The sequence below is a fragment of the Talpa occidentalis genome, unplaced genomic scaffold, assembly GCF_014898055.3.
Source record: "Talpa occidentalis isolate TD23 unplaced genomic scaffold, MPIMG_talOcc4v2.1 talOcc4.3, whole genome shotgun sequence".
In the NCBI taxonomy this organism is placed as follows: Eukaryota; Metazoa; Chordata; class Mammalia; order Eulipotyphla; family Talpidae; genus Talpa; species Talpa occidentalis.
In genome coordinates this window covers 72,010,294-72,033,017 of record NW_023603184.1, presented here as the reverse complement: position 1 = coordinate 72,033,017, position 22,724 = coordinate 72,010,294, and the positions used below count along the sequence as shown (strand labels likewise).

Sequence of the window (22,724 nt, the reverse complement as noted above, 5' to 3'; positions counted from 1 at the left end):
AATATAGGACTGTAATACCTCTTACTACAGAGGATTGTGGCAATATCCTTTTGTATGTAAAGCAGTTAGCACAATGTTCTGACATGCAGTAAGAGATCAATTATGGCAGTAGCATTTATAATGAGTATACTATAAAAACCATAAAATGCTACTCACATGTAAGGCATTCTTTTTTTTTTCCCTCCTTGCTTAACCGTGAAGTATCAGTACATACCAAAATCACACACAAAAAAATCACAAAGACTTCACTGCATGAAGTTAAGTTTTATAAATTGTATGAAACAGCCTTATCAGGTTGCTAGGCAAAGTTTTAATCCAAGATATTTTTGGCTCCTTGTCTTCTCCCTGGAGAAACTTTTAAAATAAGTTATTTGTTAAAGTGAAGTGTGAAACCAGGATGCTAATGATGTAAAGTACCCAGGGGAAACACACTTTTATTAGATTTTCACTGGTTCACAAAGCAGAAAAGCTTTTGTTTCTCCAGTATTAAGAGCAATTTTGCTACACATCCAAAGGTAAAGGCTTTTCCATGCAAGCACGTTTCCTCTCTGGCATAATTTTCAGTTATTTCAAGGTGTTACCAATAATGGCCACAGGGAAAATTTTGACGCTTAGGCAATTTAAGAGATTAGAAGCCTGGAAAAAAATCACCCTTGGTTTAGTCCTCAGAGGAAACGTGGGGGCATAACAGTTTAATTAGGTCTCAGTGAGAGAGCAAACATTGTTTGTGAAAGGAGCAACAGCAGTGGGACTATACCGTCTTTATCTACCATGCTGGCTTTTGAGCAGAGAGAATCAGGAATTTTCTATGATGTTGTCTTGAGAACAACTACAATAGAAGATACATCAGGAAGAAGAAGACATGCTATAAGAATGAGAAATTCTTCAGGCAAAAAGGCTTTAAGTTAGAATTATTGGATAACATTCATTCACTCACCCAGTAATATTTACCAAGTATTTACTATCATGTCACCTTAGCCAGTCCTAATGAAGGACTCAAAGGAAAATAATTCCTGCCCTCAGGTACTCACAGTGTCTGAAATAAAGCATAAAGAATTATGATATCATTTAGAAAGAGATGCATAATGTTTATCCAACTTCATCACTCAAGTGACCTTTCAGAAAACAAGTACAGTAACTTATACTCTAAAAAAGTAGTCCACTATTTCTTGAACTAAAAAGAGGTATAGTTACCAAGATGACAGAGTTTCAAAAGAAGTGATGTGGCCTTCTCTCATTTACCATTTAGTCAGTCATTTCTTCATTCAATAAACATTTATTTAAAGCAGCTGCTATATGCCTGAAACTCTTCTAAAAGCTGGAAAACAAAAGTGAAAACAAGGTTCCTGCCCTCAGGATGTTTCAGACATAAAATAATTGAAGTCCTGGTTGCCAGATAAGATAAGAACAACCGATTCCAATTCTTGAGTTTGTAATCACACTGTACCATCTAGTTTTTACAGAGGACCTTCTTTAGTACCTTTTTTTGCTAACTGAAAGAACTCCCTGAAGAGGATTTGGCTTTTACGAGACATAAAAATTGTGTTCCCCTTCCTTTTGCTGCAACTGATCTAGAAGCAGAACCCATACAACCTTAACAGCAAGAGCTACATCACCGCTTCCTTCCATGGGAACTACTTTATACTGGCTGTGTATGTACCTTACCATTCCTGCTTTTACTATGTATTAATGTGATTTCAGGCTTTCTGTGTTATTTAGTATGTTATTTTGGGGTTTTGGGGCTACTAAAAATATTTCCACATAAATTAATTCTTTTAAAACTTTTTTTTATAGGTTTTATTTTTTATAGAGGCATGTTTTATTTATTTGTTTGTTTGTTTTGTTTATACAAGCACTGGGTACAGTCAGAAGCGCGGGAGGGTGAGAGAATTCACCAGAGCCAGAGCAGGGAGCAGAGCAGGCAGAAGGACTGAAGTACACTGCTGAGGGGAGCAGCGGGCGGCAGGAGAGGTCTGCGCGCCATGTGGGACCCTCCTTCGGTGGCCGGGGAGCAGCTGGGGATCGAACCGGCACCACAGAGGCTGCGGGCAGCTTCGCAACCCAGCGCTCAACCGCTGCGCCACCGGGAAGGCCCAATTCTTATTGCTTCTTTGCTTTACACTATTTTGGCTTACTAAAGATATCATAGAAACACTGCTTTCAGACAAACCTGTAGATGAATTTACCTTCTTATAATTGATTTGCTGTACAAATAAGAATGTCTAGTGCTTAATATTTGCCAAACAGTCTTCTAACTGCTTTACTCATATCCATTTAATTCTCATAATTAGCCTATAAAGTAGATGCTATTATTATCATGTCTTTACAAATGAGGAAACTGAGGCAGAAGGAGCATAGCTAATTTGCCCAAGTCACACACTTAGTAAATGGTAAGGCTGGCTCCTAAGCGTGTGCTGTGTACCTCCTTTTCATACTAGGATCACACTACATACATAATTTGGTAATTGAATTTGTTTATTTGTTTTTACTACACCATATGACTTGAAGTCCATTTATGTAAAGGTCTCTCCCCATTTATCATACTGCTGCACAGCATCCAAAATTCAACATATGGATGTACTTATTTTTATTTGTTCCTGTGACTTCACATGTAGGCTACTAAATAACATTCTTAGGTGACAAATATATGGGGCTTCATTATATTATACTATTTACTTTGCATGTTTGAAATTTCCCATGATAAAAGTTGTCTAAAACAAATATTAGGGTAAGAAATCATTATACCTGCATGTAATGATTTGGTGATCTTGTGTAAGAATTACTCTAAGTGAAAGTTGAGAAATGGAAATGCTGGGTGCAAAAGTGTGTGTTTCTTAAATGTAAGAGATAATACTGGATTGCAATGTCCAAAATGAACCCTAGTGATTTACATACCCACTAGCAGTATAGAAAGGTATCCATTCCCCCCCATTTTTAATAATATCAGTCTTTTAAATTTTTGCCAGTATGCTGAACAAAAAATTGTTTGATTTGCATTACCCAGATCCCTGGTCCATTGTAAGATTAGATAATTTTATATGTGTTTGTTAGTCTTTCAAAGGAAGTCCTTTCCTTTAAAGAGTCATTTCAAGCCTTGCACTTGTTTTTCTTTGGGATTGCAAGATGTGTTTCTCTAAAATCTCTCCAGATGAAGCTGACCTTCAATTATATTTGGTTGCCAAGGCTTTAAAAGATGTCATTTTTGGCTCCATTTCACAAAGTTGGCAACATTCCTGCTCATATTCTTCTTGTAAATTGCAAGACTCTTTAGTTAATGCAACCAGTCAACTCGCTCCTTCCATTCAGAGTCATGGAAAATCCTGGTCTCTTTCAAAGTTCTTCAAGCCACTATATCTCTTGACCCTCATTGATGTCCTTTTTCTTTTTTTCTCTTCTCATTTCACTGCGGGCCAATTTGTCTTCCTTTCCTCTATCTTCCCTTCCTCTATCTTCCCTCTCCCGCTATTGCCTTCTAAATGAACAAGAAGAGATTCTGGACAGAGTGCTCCTAGGAAGATTGTATTCCTTAAAATCAACAGGCCTCTTTGTGATCTTTCTAAAAACACTTCCATCTTTTTCCATAACTACAGCAAGGGACAAAAAGGCCATGCTTAATATGCGGGAGATGTAGCTCTCTGCTGCTTCAGCAAAAAAAAAAACCTCTTTTTAGAACTTTAAAATCCTTTGATCTTTACCTACTCCATATATTGGATTGTCTAGGCATTCTGAAATCATTCAGTGTTTGCTTACAGCTAATATTGGATTTAAAGTTTTCGCTGTTATTCTTTATGTGCCCCTCCTGTCAGCTTCTCATTTGCTGCTATTGTTTCCTGAAATTATTTTTCTTTTCTCTATCTCAACAGTATGTGAGAAACAAACAAACAACAACAACAACAAAAAAAACCCCACAAACATAGCTCTACAGAGAACTCAGACTTTTCCTATAGTGAGAAAAATGCCAGTGCATGAAATTCTCTTGTTTTTGAGCTATCTTGGGCATGTATTCAATTCCAGAAACTCACTGAGAACCTTCTATGTGTAAATCCACATGAACACAACAAGGGAAACAAAGATAAGGGAAAACACATCTTTGTCTTACAAAAACTTGAATCTGATGGAGGGATAAAATAATTCTAAAACAAGTCTGACTGCTAAGTGTCATAACAAAGAAATGAAATGACATGGAACTGAAGTAGATTGAATCAGAGAGGCTGGTGAAATTTGTGAGGTATTGAAGTTCTTGGATTGAATGAGGGCAAGCACATTGTGACCACCAGAGACAATATTGTGACCACCAGAGAGAGGACTTAGTTTTCCTTCTGTAAAGAAATTGTTTTTTGACTTACTATTTAGGAATTCCAGGATTTAAGAACCAGAGGTAGATTTCTAAATTCATGTTACTCGGCCCTTTCACTATATAAATGGCAAAACCAAGCCCAGGTCACATAGCTAAATGACATTGAGGATGAGAGCTCAGTAATCCTAACTGCTGCTCTTGGGCTCTTCGCTCCAAAAATCAATGTCTTCATTTATTGTTTTAACGTCTCTACTCCTGAAATATTAGTGTCACCTATAGGAGGGGACTCAAAAGCATGTTTAAAATATAACTGCATTCTGTAGGTTGGGGTGTGTTTGTAACAAAATGGATCATATTGTCAAATTAGACTCACAAATCTGAGACCTTATCCAGTGTCAAGCTTTACAAATAATTTCAGGAATATAATCAATCAACAGGAGCAATCAAGGAGAGGTCTGAGACACTGAGGGAGTCTCCCAGGTCCTTCCTTCTTAATTTAGCTATATGTTCTCTGTATGGAACATTCCCATTCTATATTATAGAGCTGAATATGTGATTTTTTAAATGTAATTTTTTTTTAAGATTATTTATACAAGAACTGGGGTATAGGCCAGATGCGCGGGAGGGTGAGAGGATTCACCAGAGACAGAGCGGGGAACAGAACAGGCAGACTGACTGAAATACACTGCTGAGGGGAGCAGCAGGCGAGACAGGAGAGATCTGCTGTGCCATGTGGGTATCTCGCAGGCCAGCCGGGATCGAACCCACACTTCAGAGGCTTCGGACAGCTTCACAGTGCAACACTCAACTGCCTACACCACCAGGGAGGCCCTCATGTGATATTTTTAAGGGGTCATGCTCTTTAAACCCTCAAATCACCAGAAGCTATCATAAAGTGGAGATATCCTGCAAAGAGCATTTCATAAAGAAAAACTCTTGCAAAGTATATTTTCCTGGAGGTCCAGTTAGCGACACGTTTACAATACTGAATCACCTACCTGCTTTCTTTGTCCATGCGCATTTCGATCTCCCCAAACCCAGCAATAGAGAAATAGATCATAAACCAATTTCTTTTTACCCAAAATATGTTTAGTCAGTAAAATTTAAATATGAATAAATTTTCCATAACACTACCAAGTACTCTATAATGGGAAAGAAAAAATAAAAAACAAGCCTGTGGTTTTCCTATTAAACTACAATCAAAGTTAGGAGGAGACAGAAGTGTTTGAATTTTGGTTCTAGAGCTCCCTTTATCATAACATATAAAAATGCTATTCCAAATCAGTTTCTTTGGGCCAACACATAATAGAGACTCTCGATCTGGCAGTCATCTCCCATGTTTTGTGTTGTTTTTAACTTTATCTTGGTTTCCACAAAAATGGGCTCTTAAGAACGTTCTTTAACAAAGAGCATACTTACTGTCTTTTGTTTTTTGCCTTGAAATCTTCATTGGTAGGTACTTTTGGCAAACTAAAATTGCTTTTGCACTCACCTCTGACTTCTACAGCCTTTTCACTATAGAACTACTGACTGATAGGATCTTTTATTTATCATTTATTTATTTATTTATTTATTTGTAAAGATTTATTCATGTATACAAGAACTGGGTACAGGCCAGAGGTGTGGGAGGTGAGAGGATTCACCAGAGACAGAGTGATGAACAGAACAGGTGGATTGAATGAAATACACTGCTGAGGGAAGCAGCAGGCGAGACAGGAGAGGTCTGTTGCACCACATGGGTCACCTCCCTGCCCGGGGGTTGAACTCATGTTGCAGTGGCTGCTGATAGCTTCATAGTGCTGTGCCTTAACCTTGCACCACCAGGGAGGCCCAAGATAGGATCTTTTAAAATACAATCAGACCCTGTTCCTCCCTTCAGTAAAATGCTCTGATGGAATAAAAACAAATTCTATGCCTTTAGGTTCCTTTAGGATCTGTCCCTTGCATGACTCTTCCACTCAATTCTAACACTTTTCCCATCCTCCTTCTTTCTGTAGTTTGAACATGTTGTCTTAGGACCTTTGCACCAGCTGTTCCCATTGCCTAGACTTCTCTGCCCCAAACTCTTCAAAGTGCTTGCTGCTTCTTTTCATGTAAGTAACAAATCAAAAGTCACCTGCAGGGCCTCCCTGTTGGCACAGGTGGTTGAGCGCAGCGATGTGAAGCTGTCGGAAGCCTCTGCAGCGTGGGTTCAATCCCGGCCGGCCAGCAAGATACGCACATGGCACGGCAGACCTCTCCTGTCTCGCCCACCGCTCCCCTCAGCAGTGTATTTCAGTCAATCTGCCTGTTTTGTTCCTCACTCTGTCTGTGGTGAATCCTCTCACCCCCTGCACCTCTGGCCTGTACCCTGGTTCTTGTATAAATAAATAAATCTTTAAAAAAAAAAAAAGTCACCTGCAAGGGAGAGCTACCATGCACATGCAATCTGATAAAGTCCCCCTTGTGTCGTAACTGTCAGTCGCTATCACGTTAATTTTCTTCATAATTTTTATAACCAGTTAATACTATCTTGGTCATTTGTTTACCTTATCTAACTTGTTTATCTGATACTTCTCCAGTGCTTAGAATAATGCCCAGAAAGTACACTCAGGATACGGTGTTGAACGAATGCATGAGTGGGCTCCCTTCTTTCATTCAGGTACACCTTCAGATAATTCTGTTTCCAAATACATTTCAAATTGTCCACTTTAGAACTGAAACAGAAACTGCCACTTGGAAAGCAAATTGTCCCTGACTCACAAAACAGAAATTGTACCAAATCATCATGAGCAAAACAAATTGTCTAAGCTTAATTCAGAGTCCTATGTTCCAAAACAGATGTAGCAACTTTACTCAGATTTATTCATATGTTCTAAAGATAAGGCCACTGACTGTTCTAGTAAACCACCTGGTTTACAGATTCCTTGCCCACACCGCACTATGACTAACTCCAGCACCCAAAAGTAAATATCCTTTCCAATAAGTCTAGTTGGTTTTTTTGTTGTTGTTGTTTTATAATCAGTAGTTTTAGCTGGTGGTCTTTATATGGGGACATCAACAATTTTTTTCTCTCTGTTCATTGCTATCACCCTATTTGACCTCCAGTTTTTATAATCTGGGCTACCACCAGAGCCTTCCAGACACTCTCCCAGCTTCTCATAGTGCCTTCTCCAATTCATTCCCATACTTGTTTATCTTGGTAAAGTTGGAATTTGGGGGGGGATTTTTTTGCTTTGCTTTCATTGGTTTATGTTCTTACTATATTATTAGTCCCTTGCCTCTACCTAATTGTTTTTACTTCATTCTTATTTTTATAGGTTCTTAGAACCTTTGAAAGTCAATGGTTTTAACCTTTTGTTCTTTTCTAATATAAATATTAAGGCTATAATTTCCCTTGAGGCATTGCTTTTATGGTATCCAACAAACTTTGATATGTTGTGCTTTTATTGTCATTCCCTGAAAATATTTGTTATTTCTCTGATGATTTTTTCCTTTGATCCCCATGTTTCTGATATTTTATCAGAATATCCAAATATCAATAGTTGGAAGTAAATTTCAAATATTGAAGATTTTACTAAATATCTTACTTTTACATATTAATTATTGTTATCTAAATTACATTGTAAAATTTCAATATTTTGAAATTTATTGAAACATGCTATGTATGCATGTATTTGAGTCTAGAATTTTATCCATGTCAATTAGGCTAAAGTGATTGATAGTGTTTGGATCTTCTGTATTGTTTCATTATATGTTTTTTGTTTATTTGTTTTATTGATTCCTGGGAGAGGTGTTAAAATCTGCTACTATGATTGGAGACTTTTGCTTTTGTTTCTTTATCTTGGTCATTTTTTGCTTCACATTTATAATTATTATGACTCCTTAATAAATTGACTCCTTTATCATCATGAAATGTTTCTCTTTATCTCTGGTAATATTCTTTGTCTTGAAGTTTATTTTATGTGATATTAATATAGCCACTCCAATCTTTTCTTTTATTGGTTTCCTTGTTGCATACCTTTTTGTCATGTGTTAACTTTCAACTTCTCTCTGTCTTTTTATTTAAAAAATGTTTCAAATACAGCATATAGTTTAGTTTTTCCTCTTTTTATTCCTGAATAATACTTCATTGTCTGTGGAAACCACAGTTTATCCATTCACCTATTGAAGGACATTTTGGTTGTTCCAACTATTGACAACTATGAATAAAACTGCTTTAAATACATGAATTTTCAGCTATTTTGGGTAAATACCAAGGCACTCAATTGCGGAATCTTACTTTAAGAGGATGGTTAGTTTTATAAGAAACTGTCAAATTGTCTCCAAAGTAGCTGTACAATTTTGCATTTCTATCAACAATAAATGAAGGTTTCTGTTGTTTCACATCCTTGTCAGCATTTACGTTGTCTGTGTGTTGGATTTTAGCAACTTTAATTGGTATGTATAGTGTTATCTCATTGTTGGTTCAATTTGCAATTTCCTAACGACATGTGATGTAGATATCTTTTTTTTTAAACAGTTGTCTTTATTTATTTATTTTTTAATAGAGGCATGTTTTATTTATTTGTTTGTTTGTTTGTTTGTTTTGTTTATACATGCACTGGGTACAGTCAGAAGCGCGGGAGGGTGAGAGAATTCACCAGAGCCAGAGCGGGGAGCAGAGCAGGCAGAAGGACCGAAGTACACTGCTGAGGGGAGCAGCGGGCGGCAGGAGAGGTCTGCGCGCCATGTGGGACCCTCCTCCTGTGGCCGGGGAGCAGCCAGGGATCGAACCGGCGGTTTAGAGGCCACAGGCAGCTTCGCAACCCAGCGCTCAACTGCTGCGCCACCGGGGAGACCCTCTTGTTAACGTTGATGAGATATATGTTGAGTGCTTTTACCCATTTTTAAATTGGGCTTTTCATCTCCCATGTTGGGGTTTAGGTAGTGCTTTTTATGTTTTGGATGCCAGTCCTTTCATTAGATAGGATTTTTTGCAATAATTTTCTCCCAATCTGTGACTTATTATTACTATACTGGATCAAGAAGATGTGGTACATCAGAAACACCAATTCCAAAGAGCACCTGCACCCCTATGTTTATAGCAGCACTGTTTACAATAGCTAAGCTTTGGAAACAACCCAAATGCCCAAAAATAGATGACTGGATCAAGAAGATGTGGTACATATACACCATGGAATATTACTCAGCATTCAAAAAAGATAAACACATGCAATTTGCAGCAACATGGATGGCACTGGAAGGGATCATGCTCAGCGAAATAAGCCAGAAAGAAAAAGAAAAATACCGGATGGTCTCACTCATAGCAGGAATCTAGAAAACTTAAATAAGGGATCAGGAAAATGAATAACTATAAGAAAGTAAAAATTAAAATCAACAAACAACTATGAACCAGAGACACTCTATGGGTGGTGGGGGGCGGGGAGGGGAGGGATTGGGGTCAAAATAAAGGGATTGCAATTGTATGGGGAATATAAAAATAAAATTTATTTAAAAAAAAGAAGATGTGGTACATACACAGCATGGAATATTACTCAACATTCAAAAAAGATAAACACATGCAACTTGCAGCAACATGGATGGCGCTGGAAGGGATCATGCTCAGCAAAATAAGCCAGAAAGAAAAAGAAAAATACCAGATGGTCTCACTCATAGCAGGAATCTGGAAAACTTAAAAAAGGGACCAGGAAAAAGAATAGCTATAAGAAAGAAAATATCAAAATCAACAAGCAACTATGACCCAGAGACACTCTATGGCGGGTGGGGGGCGGGGAAATGAGGGACTGGGGTCGAAATAAGGGGGTTGTAATTGTATGGGGAATATAAAAATAAAATTTAAATTAAAAAAAGAATATCTTTTGCAGAACAGAAATTTTTATTTTATTTTATTTTAAAGATTTATTCACTCATGCATACAAGAGCTGGGGTACAGGCCAGAGATATGTGGGGTGGGAGGAAGGTGGGGAGATAAGAGGAGGAGGGTGAGAGGATTCACCAGAGACAGAGCGGGGAGCAGAACAGGCAGACTGACTGAAACACACTGCTGAGGGGAGCAGCGGACGAATCAGGAGAGGTCTGCTGCACCATGTGGGCCATTCCTTGGTGGGCGGGGATCGAACTCTTGCTGCAGAGGCTGCGGAATGCTTCACAGTGTGGTGCTTAACCCCTTGTGCCACCAAGGAGGCCCCAGAAATTTTTATTTTAAAGAAGTCCAACTTGGGCCTCCCCGGTGGCGCAGCAGTTCAGTGCTGGGCTGTGAAGCTGCCCGCAGCCTCTGCAGCGCCGGTTCTATCCCCAGCCACCAACGAGGGTCCCACATTGCACACAGACCTCTCCTGCCATGCCCACTGCTCTCCTCAGCAGTGTATTTCGTCAGTCTGCCTGTTCTGTTCCCTGCTCTGGCTCTGGTGAATTCTCTCACCCTCCCGCACTTCTGACTGTACCCAGTGCTTGTATAAATAAATAAATAAATTTTTAAAAAATAAATAAATAAAATAAAGAAGTCCAACTTAACATTTTTTTCCTTCATGGGTTGTGTTTTGGTGGTGTATCTAAAAAGTGAATGCTGAACCTAAGATTTTCTCCTATATTATCTTCTAGGATTTTTATAGTTTTGTGTTTTATATTTATATCTATATTATACATTAGGCCTAAATCACTTTGAATTAGTTTGTAAAGGATGCAAAGTTTATATCTAAAGTCCTTTTTTAAAAACATGAATATCTAGTGGTTCCAGCACCATTTATTGAAATTGAATCCATTAACAATTGAATTGCCTTTCAGCTTTGTCAAAAATCAGTTAGCTATATTTTGTAAATCTTTTCCTGAGCTCTCTATTTTGTTCCATTAACCTAGTTGTATATTCTTTCACCATACTACCCTGTCTTGATTACTCTAACCTAATAGTAAGTCTGGAAGTTCAAAATTTACAGAATCCTCTGACTTTATTTTTAAATAAAATAAATATTATTTATTAAATAAAATAATATTGTATTAACTTTTCTGGGTCTTATGTCTCTCAGTGAAAACTTTAGAATCAGATCTGTTTGTCAGCATCCATAGATTAACTTGCCGGAATTTTGATCAGAGTACAGTGAATCCGTATGTCAAGTTGGGAAAAAAATGACTTCTTAATGATATCGATTTTTTATCCTATCAATATTTCCTGATATTTACCTGGAATATCTCTGCATTTATTTAAATATTCTTTGTTGTTTTTTTTAATCAGAGTTTCGTAGTTTTTCTCAGATAAATCTTGAATGCATTTTGTAAGGCTTATTCCTAAGTATATTACTTTTTTGGTGCTCATGCAAATGGCATTGTGTTTTATTTGCAAATTCCTGTTGTCCATTGCTGACAAAACTTAAAGTTCTTCCTCTTCCCCCACCTTTGTTTTGGGGACGGTCTTTCTGTGGAATGTCTTCCCCAGATGCTTGAATGGCCTGCCCCTTCTTAACTTCTTACCATTCTCACCAGACCTCAGCTTCTGTACGTCTTATATTTTAGTAAGAAAACTAATGAAAGGGTGGAGTTTTGTTTTGTTATTTCATAAATCAAATACAAACCAGAAATAGAACATTGCCAGCATTCATGAGCTTCCTATCAATCACTGTCCCTCCTCATCATAGAGTGTAATACTATTTTGACTTTTGTGATTTTTTTCCTTGCTAATCTTGATAGTTTTAAAACCTATAATAAAATTCCATCCAGAGCCTCCCTGATGGTGCAAGCAGTTAAGACACAGCCACTGCAGCACAGGTTCCATCCCTGGCCGGCCAGGGAGCAACCCACATGGAGCAGCAGACCTCTCCTGACTCCCCCGCTGCTCCCCTCAGTAGTATATTTCAGTCAGTCTGCCTGTTCTGTTTTCCACTCTGTCTCTGGTGAATCCACTCACACCCCCCTCACACACACACACCTTTGGCCTATACCCCAGTTCTTGTATGCATAAGTAAATAAGTCTTTAAAAAAAATTCCATCCATAAACTAGATAGTGCAATGTTGCTTGCATTAAAAAATATTGTATTTTTTGCCTATATCTTCTTTTAGTCAACATTTTGCTTGTAAAATTTATCTTTCCTGCTATGTACAGTTGTATTTCATTTATTTTGTCTTAAAGTGTTTTACTTTTATCTTGCATATTTAGGTCTTAAAGTCATGGAATTAATTTCTGCTTATAGTGTAAGGAGTAAATCATTTTTCCTCCATATGGATACTCCATTGGCCTCACATTATTAAGAAGGCCATCTTTTCTCACTGATTTGCAATGCTATCCCTGTTACATGCCAAGTGCCCATGTAATGTTTGGGTATGTTTATGGGCTCTCTCTGCTTTTGCTTTCTAATGGTAGGAGAAGACAACTCATTGTGTTCTTCATCAATTGTTTCTTCATTATTTTCATATAAATACTAAAATCATCTTGTTAATCCCCCCAAACATTTCAATGATTTTGATTGTGACAGTTTCGAAGAATTTACATTTTTATAATATTAAGCCTTCTAACTCATTAATAGGGCATATGTCTTCCTCAAGTATGAATAAGATTTTTAATTTTGCACATAAAAGACATATTTAGACATATTTCATTAGATTTATTCCCATATATTTTATGTTTATGGACAATTTTGTAATAGATACCTGTTCAGACATCTTATTTTTTAACTTTTTTTGGCTTCTGTTTCACAGTAAATAGAAATATAGTTTATCTTGATCTATTGATTTTGTATCCAATTACATCACTAAATTATTTCATTACTAATTAAAATTTATCTTAATAAATTTTATTTTTTTTGTGTGTTTCCATATACACATTCATGTCAACCATCTATAATGACAATTTTGGTTTTGCTTCTTTTTTTTTTCCCCTAATGTGATGACTAAAATTCCCAGTGCAATGTTGAAAAAAGTAATGATAACCATCATCCTTAGACTCTCTGGGTCTTATTTTTCACATATATACTTATACTTTTGCTGATTAATTTTTACTGTTTTGTTACTTTTTTTGCTTTTAAGAAATTTTTAAAATACTTTATCCAGGAATTTTACTTGCTGCCCATAGAAAGATTGGTCTAAAGAGCATAGCCTGCCACATTTCTGGAGAACCTAAAAATATGTTTTGTTTTGCTTAAATCTCTAGATTCAGCTCCTCCTGTTTATCTTTGGAGACATTGATTTAGGTCAGGTCGCCATTATATTTTCACCACCCCATTATAATAATCTTCTTATAGTTCTACGTGCACCTTTCTTTGAAGTAATCTTTAATCCTGCTGTCAAGAGGATCCTTTTAAAATATAGGTTTGATCAGGTCTCTTCCTGAATAAAATCATTTAATGTCTCTCTTAATTCACTTAAAAATAGCCTTCCTTTGCCTTCCTTCTCCATGTAGTCTGTGTTTCAGCTAACCATATGCACATTCCAAACACATTATTTTCAACACTTCATATTTCTCTCTTTCCTTTGGACATGCTGCTGCTCCATCTACCTGCCCTTCTGTCTATAATTTACCTGGTAAACTACCCTTAAAGTTTCAGCTTAGATATTACCTCTTCTCTGAATATTCTGTATGTCATTTTTGCTGTGGGGTGAATTATGTTCCCCATAAATTAATATGTTGAAGCCCAATTCCCAATATCTTAAAATATGACTCTGTGGAGATAAGGCCGTCAAAAGGAGATTAAGTTAAAATGAGATCATCAGGAGTGCATAGCAGCTATCTGCAGGCCACAGAGAGAGACCTCTGGAGAAACCTAATCTGCCAACACCTTGATCTTGGATTTCTAGCGTTTTGAACTGTGACAAAATTAATTTTTGTTGTTGAAGCCACCCAGTCTGTGGCAAACTAATATACTCCACCCCTTCTGAGCCATAAAATTAGGCATTTCCCTTTCACACATCCTTTACCCAGCTCCACGGTGGCCTTATTACCAAGTATTATCCTTTGTTGCATGCCTCTCTCACCAATGTTTATGAAAAACTGAATTTCTTTGGAAAAAGAAAAACATGATTTGAATGACTTTTTCAAAATGAGACATAGGAAAAGAATTACCCTTTGAAAGTCAATGAAAGATTCATGGAGTGCAGACTAATCTGAACACAAGGATAATCCTGCAGAAATCCTAAGTCAAAAACTGCAGTAGTTATAATTTCCTCTTGACATAAAAGCTAAGAGAGAGTTCCATTCCTGTTGGGGGTAACAACAAGGCACTGCACAGGAAGTAAATCAGAGTAACAGCTTGTATGTACTTAGATTGGTATCAAGCAGCTTCAGGCTGAATTGGGTGATAAGAGTATACACAACCCCAGCAATTTTTGAGTGGTTTTCACCTTGATTTGTTTATGTGAGTATGTGAGTCAGTGTGTTTGTATGTATGTGTGTACATGTGTTATGTGTGTGCATGCATGCATGTGTGTGCATGTGTGTATGTGTGCTGTGTTGTGTTAATATAGTATTAATAAAAGTGAATATTTCAACATTGTAGTCAGGCTGCTGAGGGTCAGTCTACCAATTACTAGCTTAAAGTTTCTAAACCTCACTCTCCTCATCTATAATGTAGGTATAATGGTGATTATAATATCTACTCTGTAGTTGTTCTGAGGGTTAAATGGCACTCATGTAAATGACTAACCTGGCAAGCACTTAGTAAATGTTACCTGTCATGAGAAAATATGGGTACCCTAGTTAGTCAAGTATATGTAATGCTCAGTACTTCTTTAGAAGAGATATTTTACAAGGCCCTGCATCTGCTTCCTTATGATTATGTTTTTGTAGTCCACAATATAAAGTCTCCTTCAGCTGGGTTTATTACTATTTATGACTCAGACAAAAATGAAGCCCATTTACTGAAGCTTTGCTTTAGAACTTCACAAGTCTGGACAAGAAATGTGTTCTAATGTAAGAATTTCCATTCACTGGTACTTTATCAAAAATAACTCTAAGAATACAACCTGTTTGGGGGTAAATCTATTGGATTCTCAGTCTGTAACCTATATTCTGATTTAGAAAGAGACCCTTCTGCCACATTATAGTGATTATAAAATTATGAGTTTCCTGAAGAAAATCTCAGTGGGTCAGGTGATAATGACATTGTGCCAACCATGAAAGTGCACAGGGGTCCAACTCTTTCAAGCACTTAAACAACAACTTTGAAGAATGTGCACTTGTTTTCCTTCCTGGGTAAGATTGTCTTTTTAATTCTCCAAGCTAAATGCACAGTGCATGGTTACCTGGGTGACAGCCAGTAAACGAAGCAGTCTCTTTGCAACTAACTGAAGAGTTGTGCACGCAGATTCGGCTTTAATTTTTTTTTTAAAGTACTTTAAGCTGAACAATATTGGAAAATAATCAAAGACAATGATCTATGCTGCTTTTAAGGGGATCTTTTATTGATGTGTGGGTTGACAGCTATCCTAGAAATGAGTGCCACAGTGAATTAGGATAATGTTGACTGCTGTTTGGCTTGGTGTTTCTTCAACTGTGTACCAACTCCCTCGGCAAAATACACTATAGGTAAGCCAAATCTCCACTTTTCATCATGTTTTATATAATACCATCTGTTGCAACCTTTTTTCTCCCCAAAGGATATCCCAGAGGAAGACTATCAGGTAATAACTAATAAACTCTGTCCAAATCGCCAATAATTATATTCTCAGAGCTGTTGTAAATAAACTCTTTTCAACTTTTCAAATATTGTGGCAAACCCTTTTGATACTTTATACAAATGGACTATAACACTACAAGCTAAACTGGTAATGATAAGGAAAGTATATAAAAATACTTGCTTCCACTGAATTATACCCAGGGACAATATTTTAATTTAGTTTAATCACTAAATATGTTTTAATTTTATATGGTATCAGCCTTATAACTCCTCAGTATTACACACATTATTCTTGGCCATATTTATCAACATGAAAGGGGATTCCTGTTGCTTTAAATCTTAATTACATAACATTTCAAATCTAGTGTACAGTATAATTAAAAGATTTTGTTTCACAAGTAGATAAACCATGCATGCAACTAAAAATAAAGGAGAGTGGGCTGCAGTAGGTGCTTAACCTGAAATCCCTGTGCAATGAAACACTGTTGTTTAAAAAACATTGATCAAAAGAAACAAACAAAGAGAAAATTGAGAAAAATTTTCTAATGAAGAAACTGAAAATGAAATGTGCAGATTGACTAACAGATGAGGAAATTGAGCTCACTCAGAAAAGCGTTGTGGATCTGTGCATGTTCATTGAAAGAGCCACCTGTGTATGGGGATGCTGCAGTGTGTTCAGTCTTTGTTGGTTTCCTCCAGTCACTATTGAGAATGTAAGACAATGGATGACCAAATAGTGACCACATCTCCTAATGCTGTAGTGATTTGGCTCAATAAGTTTCAGATTGCAGTTAGGTTTAAGTTTAAATTTTAATTTTTTATTTAATTTAATTTTATTTAATTTTTAATTTTTTATTTATTTAGCTTCCATTAAGGAATTAAACCACAACTGCATAAAATACACAGGTCACTTTGTTGCTAGGAGAAGTAACATTGGAAAAATATTTTGGAAGTTTTATTTCCACGGTATGAATAAGCTGGTGACATATTTCTTGACCAGCTGTCATTTTAAATATCTTTCAGCTTATTGAAGGACAACTTTAACTGGCTTTTGTATCTGAAAGTGTTTCTTTTAGCTGAAATAATACTGCCAGTACTCTTTCAGTTTTCAAAAATAAGTATATCAATTCAAGCTGCAAAGCAGTTTGCTGGGGCAGATATGTCTACTGGTTTTAATTTTTTCTGTGACCTGATTTCAAGTAGATATATCATTTGCTCTTTAATTCCTTGGGCACTTTCCTACTGCACTTCTTATTCAATGCTAGTGATTAGGATAATGATGATTAAGTAACAGCAGTCAACCAAATGTCCACTTCTCTTAGAAGAGCTTAAGGACAGTGGGGCGCTACTGAGGGAATACAAATTAGTACAGCCATTTTGAAAAACAATCTGGCAGTATTTAGTGAAATTAAATATCCTGGACTCATTCACCACAGAAACTCTTGCATGACCCATAACAAGGCCTGTACAAGAATGCTTATCATGGTGGTGTTTGTGGAGTGTGAAGTTGCAGGCAATTTAGATGTGCATCACCAAGGGAAGGGATAATGAAATTTGGTGGATGTATACTTTGCCACCATCAGAAGCAAATAGCCAAAGATTCACGTACATAAGGCTAATGCTAAAAAAAAAAAAAAAAAAAAAAATTAAATGAAAAATATTTACACGCGCTGCGGGACAATATCATTTGGGTATAGTGAAAACATACATATATTTAACAGCACTGTGTGCCCTATAAAGATATACATGTATCTCTGGGTATTTCTCAGACATATTAGACTGGGGTGTTTTTGTTTGTTTGGTTGGTTATTTTTAGACTGGGTTTTTATGAGGCAGAGAGGAGTGGGAGAGGGTATCAAAACGGAAAAATAAAAATAAAATGAGGAAACCTGTACAAGGCCCCATTCTACTACTGAGGAGTATGATTAAACCAACAAATTAGAAAATGAAATAGGCCCATTTTAAAAATTCTCCTTTACTTTTTTTTTTTTAAAGTGTTTCACTCCTGAAACAATTCTTTTTTTTTTTTTTTTTAAGATTTATTTATTTATTTATACAAGCACTGGGTACAGTCAGAAGTGCGGGAGGGTGAGAGAATTCACCAGAGCCAGAGCGGGGAGCAGAGCAGGCAGAAGGACCGAAGTACACTGCTGAGGGGAGCAGCGGGCGGCAGGAGAGGCCTCCTCTGGTGGCCGGGGAGCAGCCGGGGATCGAACTGGTGCTGCAGAGGCTGCGGGCAGCTTCGCAACCCAGCGCTCAACCGCTGCACCACCAGGGAGGCCCTCTCCTTTACTTTTTGTATAAAGTATTTTTGGACATTAGCACCTACATCTTTTACCATGTGAGATACCATTTTGCCAATCTCTGTCTCTTGTTTTCCTTATCTGTAAAATTGGATTAACAGTACGCTGGTTCTGGTTAGGGTGTTTAGCTATTGGTATAAAATAGATAATATATATGTACTTCACTTACAATATTGTGTGCTATATAGAAATCATTTAATAAATGTTGTTTTTATATTATTGTTTTTATATTATTGTTACTATTATGTAACATCGCTTTGAGCAAAGACAGGGAAAGAGTTGAGGAATTCATCCCCTATTTCAATCTATTTTATATTAGAAATTTTGGGGGGGACTAATTTAAATTTATAGGAATGATAAGCAGTAATGATAAAAAATTTTAATGCATATACTATTATTATTATTATTGCATAGAAGAACTGGGATGTAGGCCAGAGGTGTGGGGGGGCGGTGGTGAGAAGACTTGCCAGAGACAGTGTGGGGAGTGAACAGGCAGACTGACTGAAATTCACTGCTGAGGAGAGCAGCAGGCGAGAAAGGAGAGATCTGCTGCGCCCTATCTGGGTTAGCTCCCTGGCTGGGCATCAAACTTAGGCTGTAGCGGTGATAGCACTGAGACTTAACCCCTAGGCCACCAGGGAGGCCCATAGCAGTAAAGATAAATGTCAGTTAGAAAATAAAGTGGATTGTATTTGTGCACTGGATTCTAATCATTACGTCAATTTTTCCAGAAGTTGTCTATATAGGAATCACCTGAATGCTAGAGCATAAAAAAGATGTAAGCTGGAGTCAGTCAAAAGGTCAGTGGTGGCCAGGGTTTGGTGAAGAGGGTGAATTGAATAGAGTAATCATAGAGGATTTTCAGGGCAATGAAACTACTCTGTAGGATACTATAATGGTGCATACATGCACTATACGTTTGTCTGAAACCTTAGGATGTGCAACACCAAGAATGAACCTTAATGTACATTCTGGACTTTGTGTGATCCTTATGTGTCAATGTAGGTTCATCAGTTGTAACAAATGTACCATTCTGATGCTGCATCTTGATAGTGGAGGGGCCTATGTTGGTGGGAGGTGGGGGAACAAGGAATATATAGGAACTCTGTACTTTCTGCTCAGTTTTGTTGTATACCGAAGACGACTCTGACCGAAGACGACTCTGAAAAATAATGTCTGTTTAAAAAAAAAAGACTATTTGAACAACAAAAAAGGATGGAGGTTGTCTAGCTTTATTTGAGTTCTACTAAGTCAAAAGGAACCTGGGAATCAAATAACAAGGGACAGCATAATCCTTATGCTCAGTTTAGGAAATTACATTAAACTAAGGCCATAGGGACAACATGCATTGCTCACATGCACATGCTGGCTGTGTGGTTGACCTCATCTGTTATTCTGTGAAAGCACCTGCCCATTTCTTTCAGCACCAGATCTTCCTCAGTTTTGCAGAGCTGTCATCTTGGACAGATCTTTCATTTTCTATGGGCAAACTAGTACCAAATCCTGTTAAGCTTTACTTTCATTTTTTTTTTGTTTCTGCTTTTCTATTCTTGAATATAATAATCTTCCTAAAGTATGTATGTTCCTACAAGGCACTACTCAAATTTCTCTGAGATATTTAAGATTTATTATCTGTTGTTTGCTTTGACATTTGATCATGTATTTTCTCCTTGTATTTCATCTTAACTATTTTGTATTATGTTCTATTGTGACAAGTCAATGAAAGCTCCTAAAGGACTTACTCTATACTCTTGAGGGGATGAATTTCTTAAATGCTACTATTTCTGGGGTATAGTATATGTTCTCTTTGAGAAAGAAGGCTCTCTGTCATCTGACCCATTCTGAAAGCATTTGTTTGTTTGCTTAGAGAATTGATGATCAATTGTAGACTTTTTCTTGTTTATTTTTCTTTGCTTTTCACCACAAAGTTGTGCTATGAAGTGCACCTTTTGTTCTTTTGCTTTCAAGCAAATGCTTCACTGCAGGTAAACTGCCTGTTATATAAAATATCAAGTGCTTACATATAGCTACCATGGTGTCAGATGCAGAAGTTGGAATAGAGTCTGACAAAGGGTTTTGTGCTGTTTCCAACAGCATGAGTCTCCATGGGGAAGGTGGTACGATGATTCCAAAACTGTAATTTAAGAGATATTTCAGTGATCTGGAAAGCTGAGATGGGATATACAATTTAGGACTTTTTGGAAAATCTAGGATGGTGGCTACCATGCTCTTCAGTGGAGGTTATAAAAATATAAGGCATGGATTGTCCCTGCTATTGAGAGTTTGCAGAACTATCAGTTAAAATTTTTTTTCCATTAAGAAAATAATTATAGGAGTTTTTATTAAACAACACTAAACAAAATAAAATCCCACCAGAATTTTTACCAGTAAAATATGGTAATACTCAGATCCTCACCAACTTTTGAAGAGCGGATTTAGCTTTTCCATTTTAGAAATGAGGAATGAAGCTCAGACATTGAGTCATATGCCCAAGGGCACACAGTTGATAATTTGTGTTGGAGAGATTTGAACACAGGTTCTGTCAGGTCCCATAGCCTGGGTTCTCTGCATGGGAAGCTGATCCATCCTTTCTTTTCCTGTACTACAGCAGAGCTTACAAAGCAGCAAGAACATTATTGTTATTCCAAATTTAGAACGTGTGTAAAGAATCAAGGCTGGTGGGATTGTCGAGTTCTGCTCTTTCTCAAAATTGTCTTTAAAACTGTAACAATATATATATATTTTAATATAGAAGAAGGAAATAGATGATGGTAAAACCAGAATAGGTTATATTTGAACTGACCATTGCTTTTCGTTTAATAAAATTTTTTCTTTTCTCTTGAAGGCAGTTATATGGCACTAGCAAGATGAATAAAAATAAACTGATTCATGATTTCCTGGAAATTGTTTCAAGAGGTGATGTGGAACTGATCTGTGATCAAATTACCAAAGTCCACTCCATCCTCGGAAACCTTGATTTTCAACACCCAAAGACTGGAAATACACCCCTCATTACTGCAGCAGAAGGAAACCTAACAGAGGTAATATATGGTGTCTTGGGTCACATGGATGGCCTTCAAGATTAGGATCCCAAAATGAGATGTTTGGGAATAACGTAATCACCCATCTTCATGAAAGAATGTCTGAAGGCACAAAGTGTGTGTGTGTGTGTGTGTGGTGTGTGTGTGTGTGTGTGAAGGCTAGAGAGAGAACTGAGAGACCCTAAATAATCTTGATGGGTACCATCTTTATTCTTCACCTGAGTAGATATTCCTGCCATACCCAAGCAATATACTAGACTTCAAGGTGATTACAAAGGTAAGTCAAATACATGCCTCCTATATTTATCTACTCTCACTCTCCACCTCTAGCCCCATCAGTACCTGGAAATTTATTCCCTGATTTAATAAATACACATAATCCTGAAAGTAGGAAATTAGCAGTAAATAAATAATAAGACCTAGAAGGGCAGGAGATTGTCCTTTTTGTTCTAGTTATATATCCAACTACAAGCAGAGAGTCTGACAAAACTAGATTCCTAAATAATACATTGTTTACTCTTTCATATTTTTAAGGCTTTTCTTTAAGGCTTTTAAGACAAATTGCAAAATGCATCACATATGCTAAAAAAGAGACATGCGTATGTATACATAGATACATATACATACATATCTGTAGATATACATACACAGGTACACACACATACACACACATATATATACACACATACACACAACATAAAGAAAAGTAGAGAAATGAGGACTCATGTATTCACCATCCAACCCCAAAATTAGAGTATTTCCATGCCTCAAAAGCCTTTTCTTTATTCCTCCTGAATTGTGTCCCTACCTTGCATAAACATTGTCTTGAATTTGAGCTTAATAATTTCCTTAGTTTTTCATCTATGCATATTCCTAAATAATACATTGCTTACTCTTTCATGTTTTTAAGCTTTATTAAAATAACTCATATAGCACGTGTTCCTCTGTAAATTACTTCTTTTACTCATTATTATGGTTTTGAGATTCATCAATTTTGAGACATCTAGCAATAGTTTCTCATTTTTACTGCCATCTAGTTAGTATTCCGTTTATTCCACAACTTTTCTGTCCTACCTTGATAGACATCTGTGTGTTGCATATTTTTGATACTACAAGCAATGAAGCTACTTTCCAACAGCATTTAATTATACTCATATATTCCTTCTATTGTCACACAAATTAAAACTTACACTGTTCAAACTAAATTGTGAATCCTAAAGTCTACCAGCCACATGAAGTTCTGTCAATCTCTGCCCCACACTGTTGTAGATTTGACTTGATGGCTATAGGAATGAGGTGGGGAGAAATTATAGGTGTTGGCAAGTGTTTTTCATGGAAGGTGCAAGGCCTGGGCCTGTTGCCTCTTCTTTGAAATAGATTTCTTGATTAGGCTAAGGGACTAGGGAATCAAATCATGATTAGGGCTTACTGGCAGAGCAAGGCAGACACAGTAGTCCGTTCAATTTAGGTGCTTGTAGGGTTTGAGAGAGTCACACCAGGATAA

The 22,724-nt window shown here is 36.9% G+C and overlaps 1 protein-coding gene across 5 annotated transcripts in view; it reads left to right on the top strand.

Moving 5' to 3' along the window:
- Positions 1 to 22,724, top strand: part of MAP3K19 (mitogen-activated protein kinase kinase kinase 19) — a 73,312-nt gene that overhangs the window by 2,956 nt on the left and 47,632 nt on the right. For 4 of the 5 annotated variants that reach the window (XM_054699679.1, XM_054699678.1, XM_054699677.1 and 1 more), the window contains exon 2: positions 21,025 to 21,220. In XM_054699679.1, coding sequence (XP_054555654.1) covers positions 21,047 to 21,220 — 174 coding nt within the window. In that variant the 5' untranslated portion in view covers positions 21,025 to 21,046. Of the gene's footprint in view, positions 1 to 6,329; positions 6,391 to 21,024; positions 21,221 to 22,724 lie in introns of those variants that run through there. The other variant, XM_054699681.1, reaches the window with a different exon arrangement.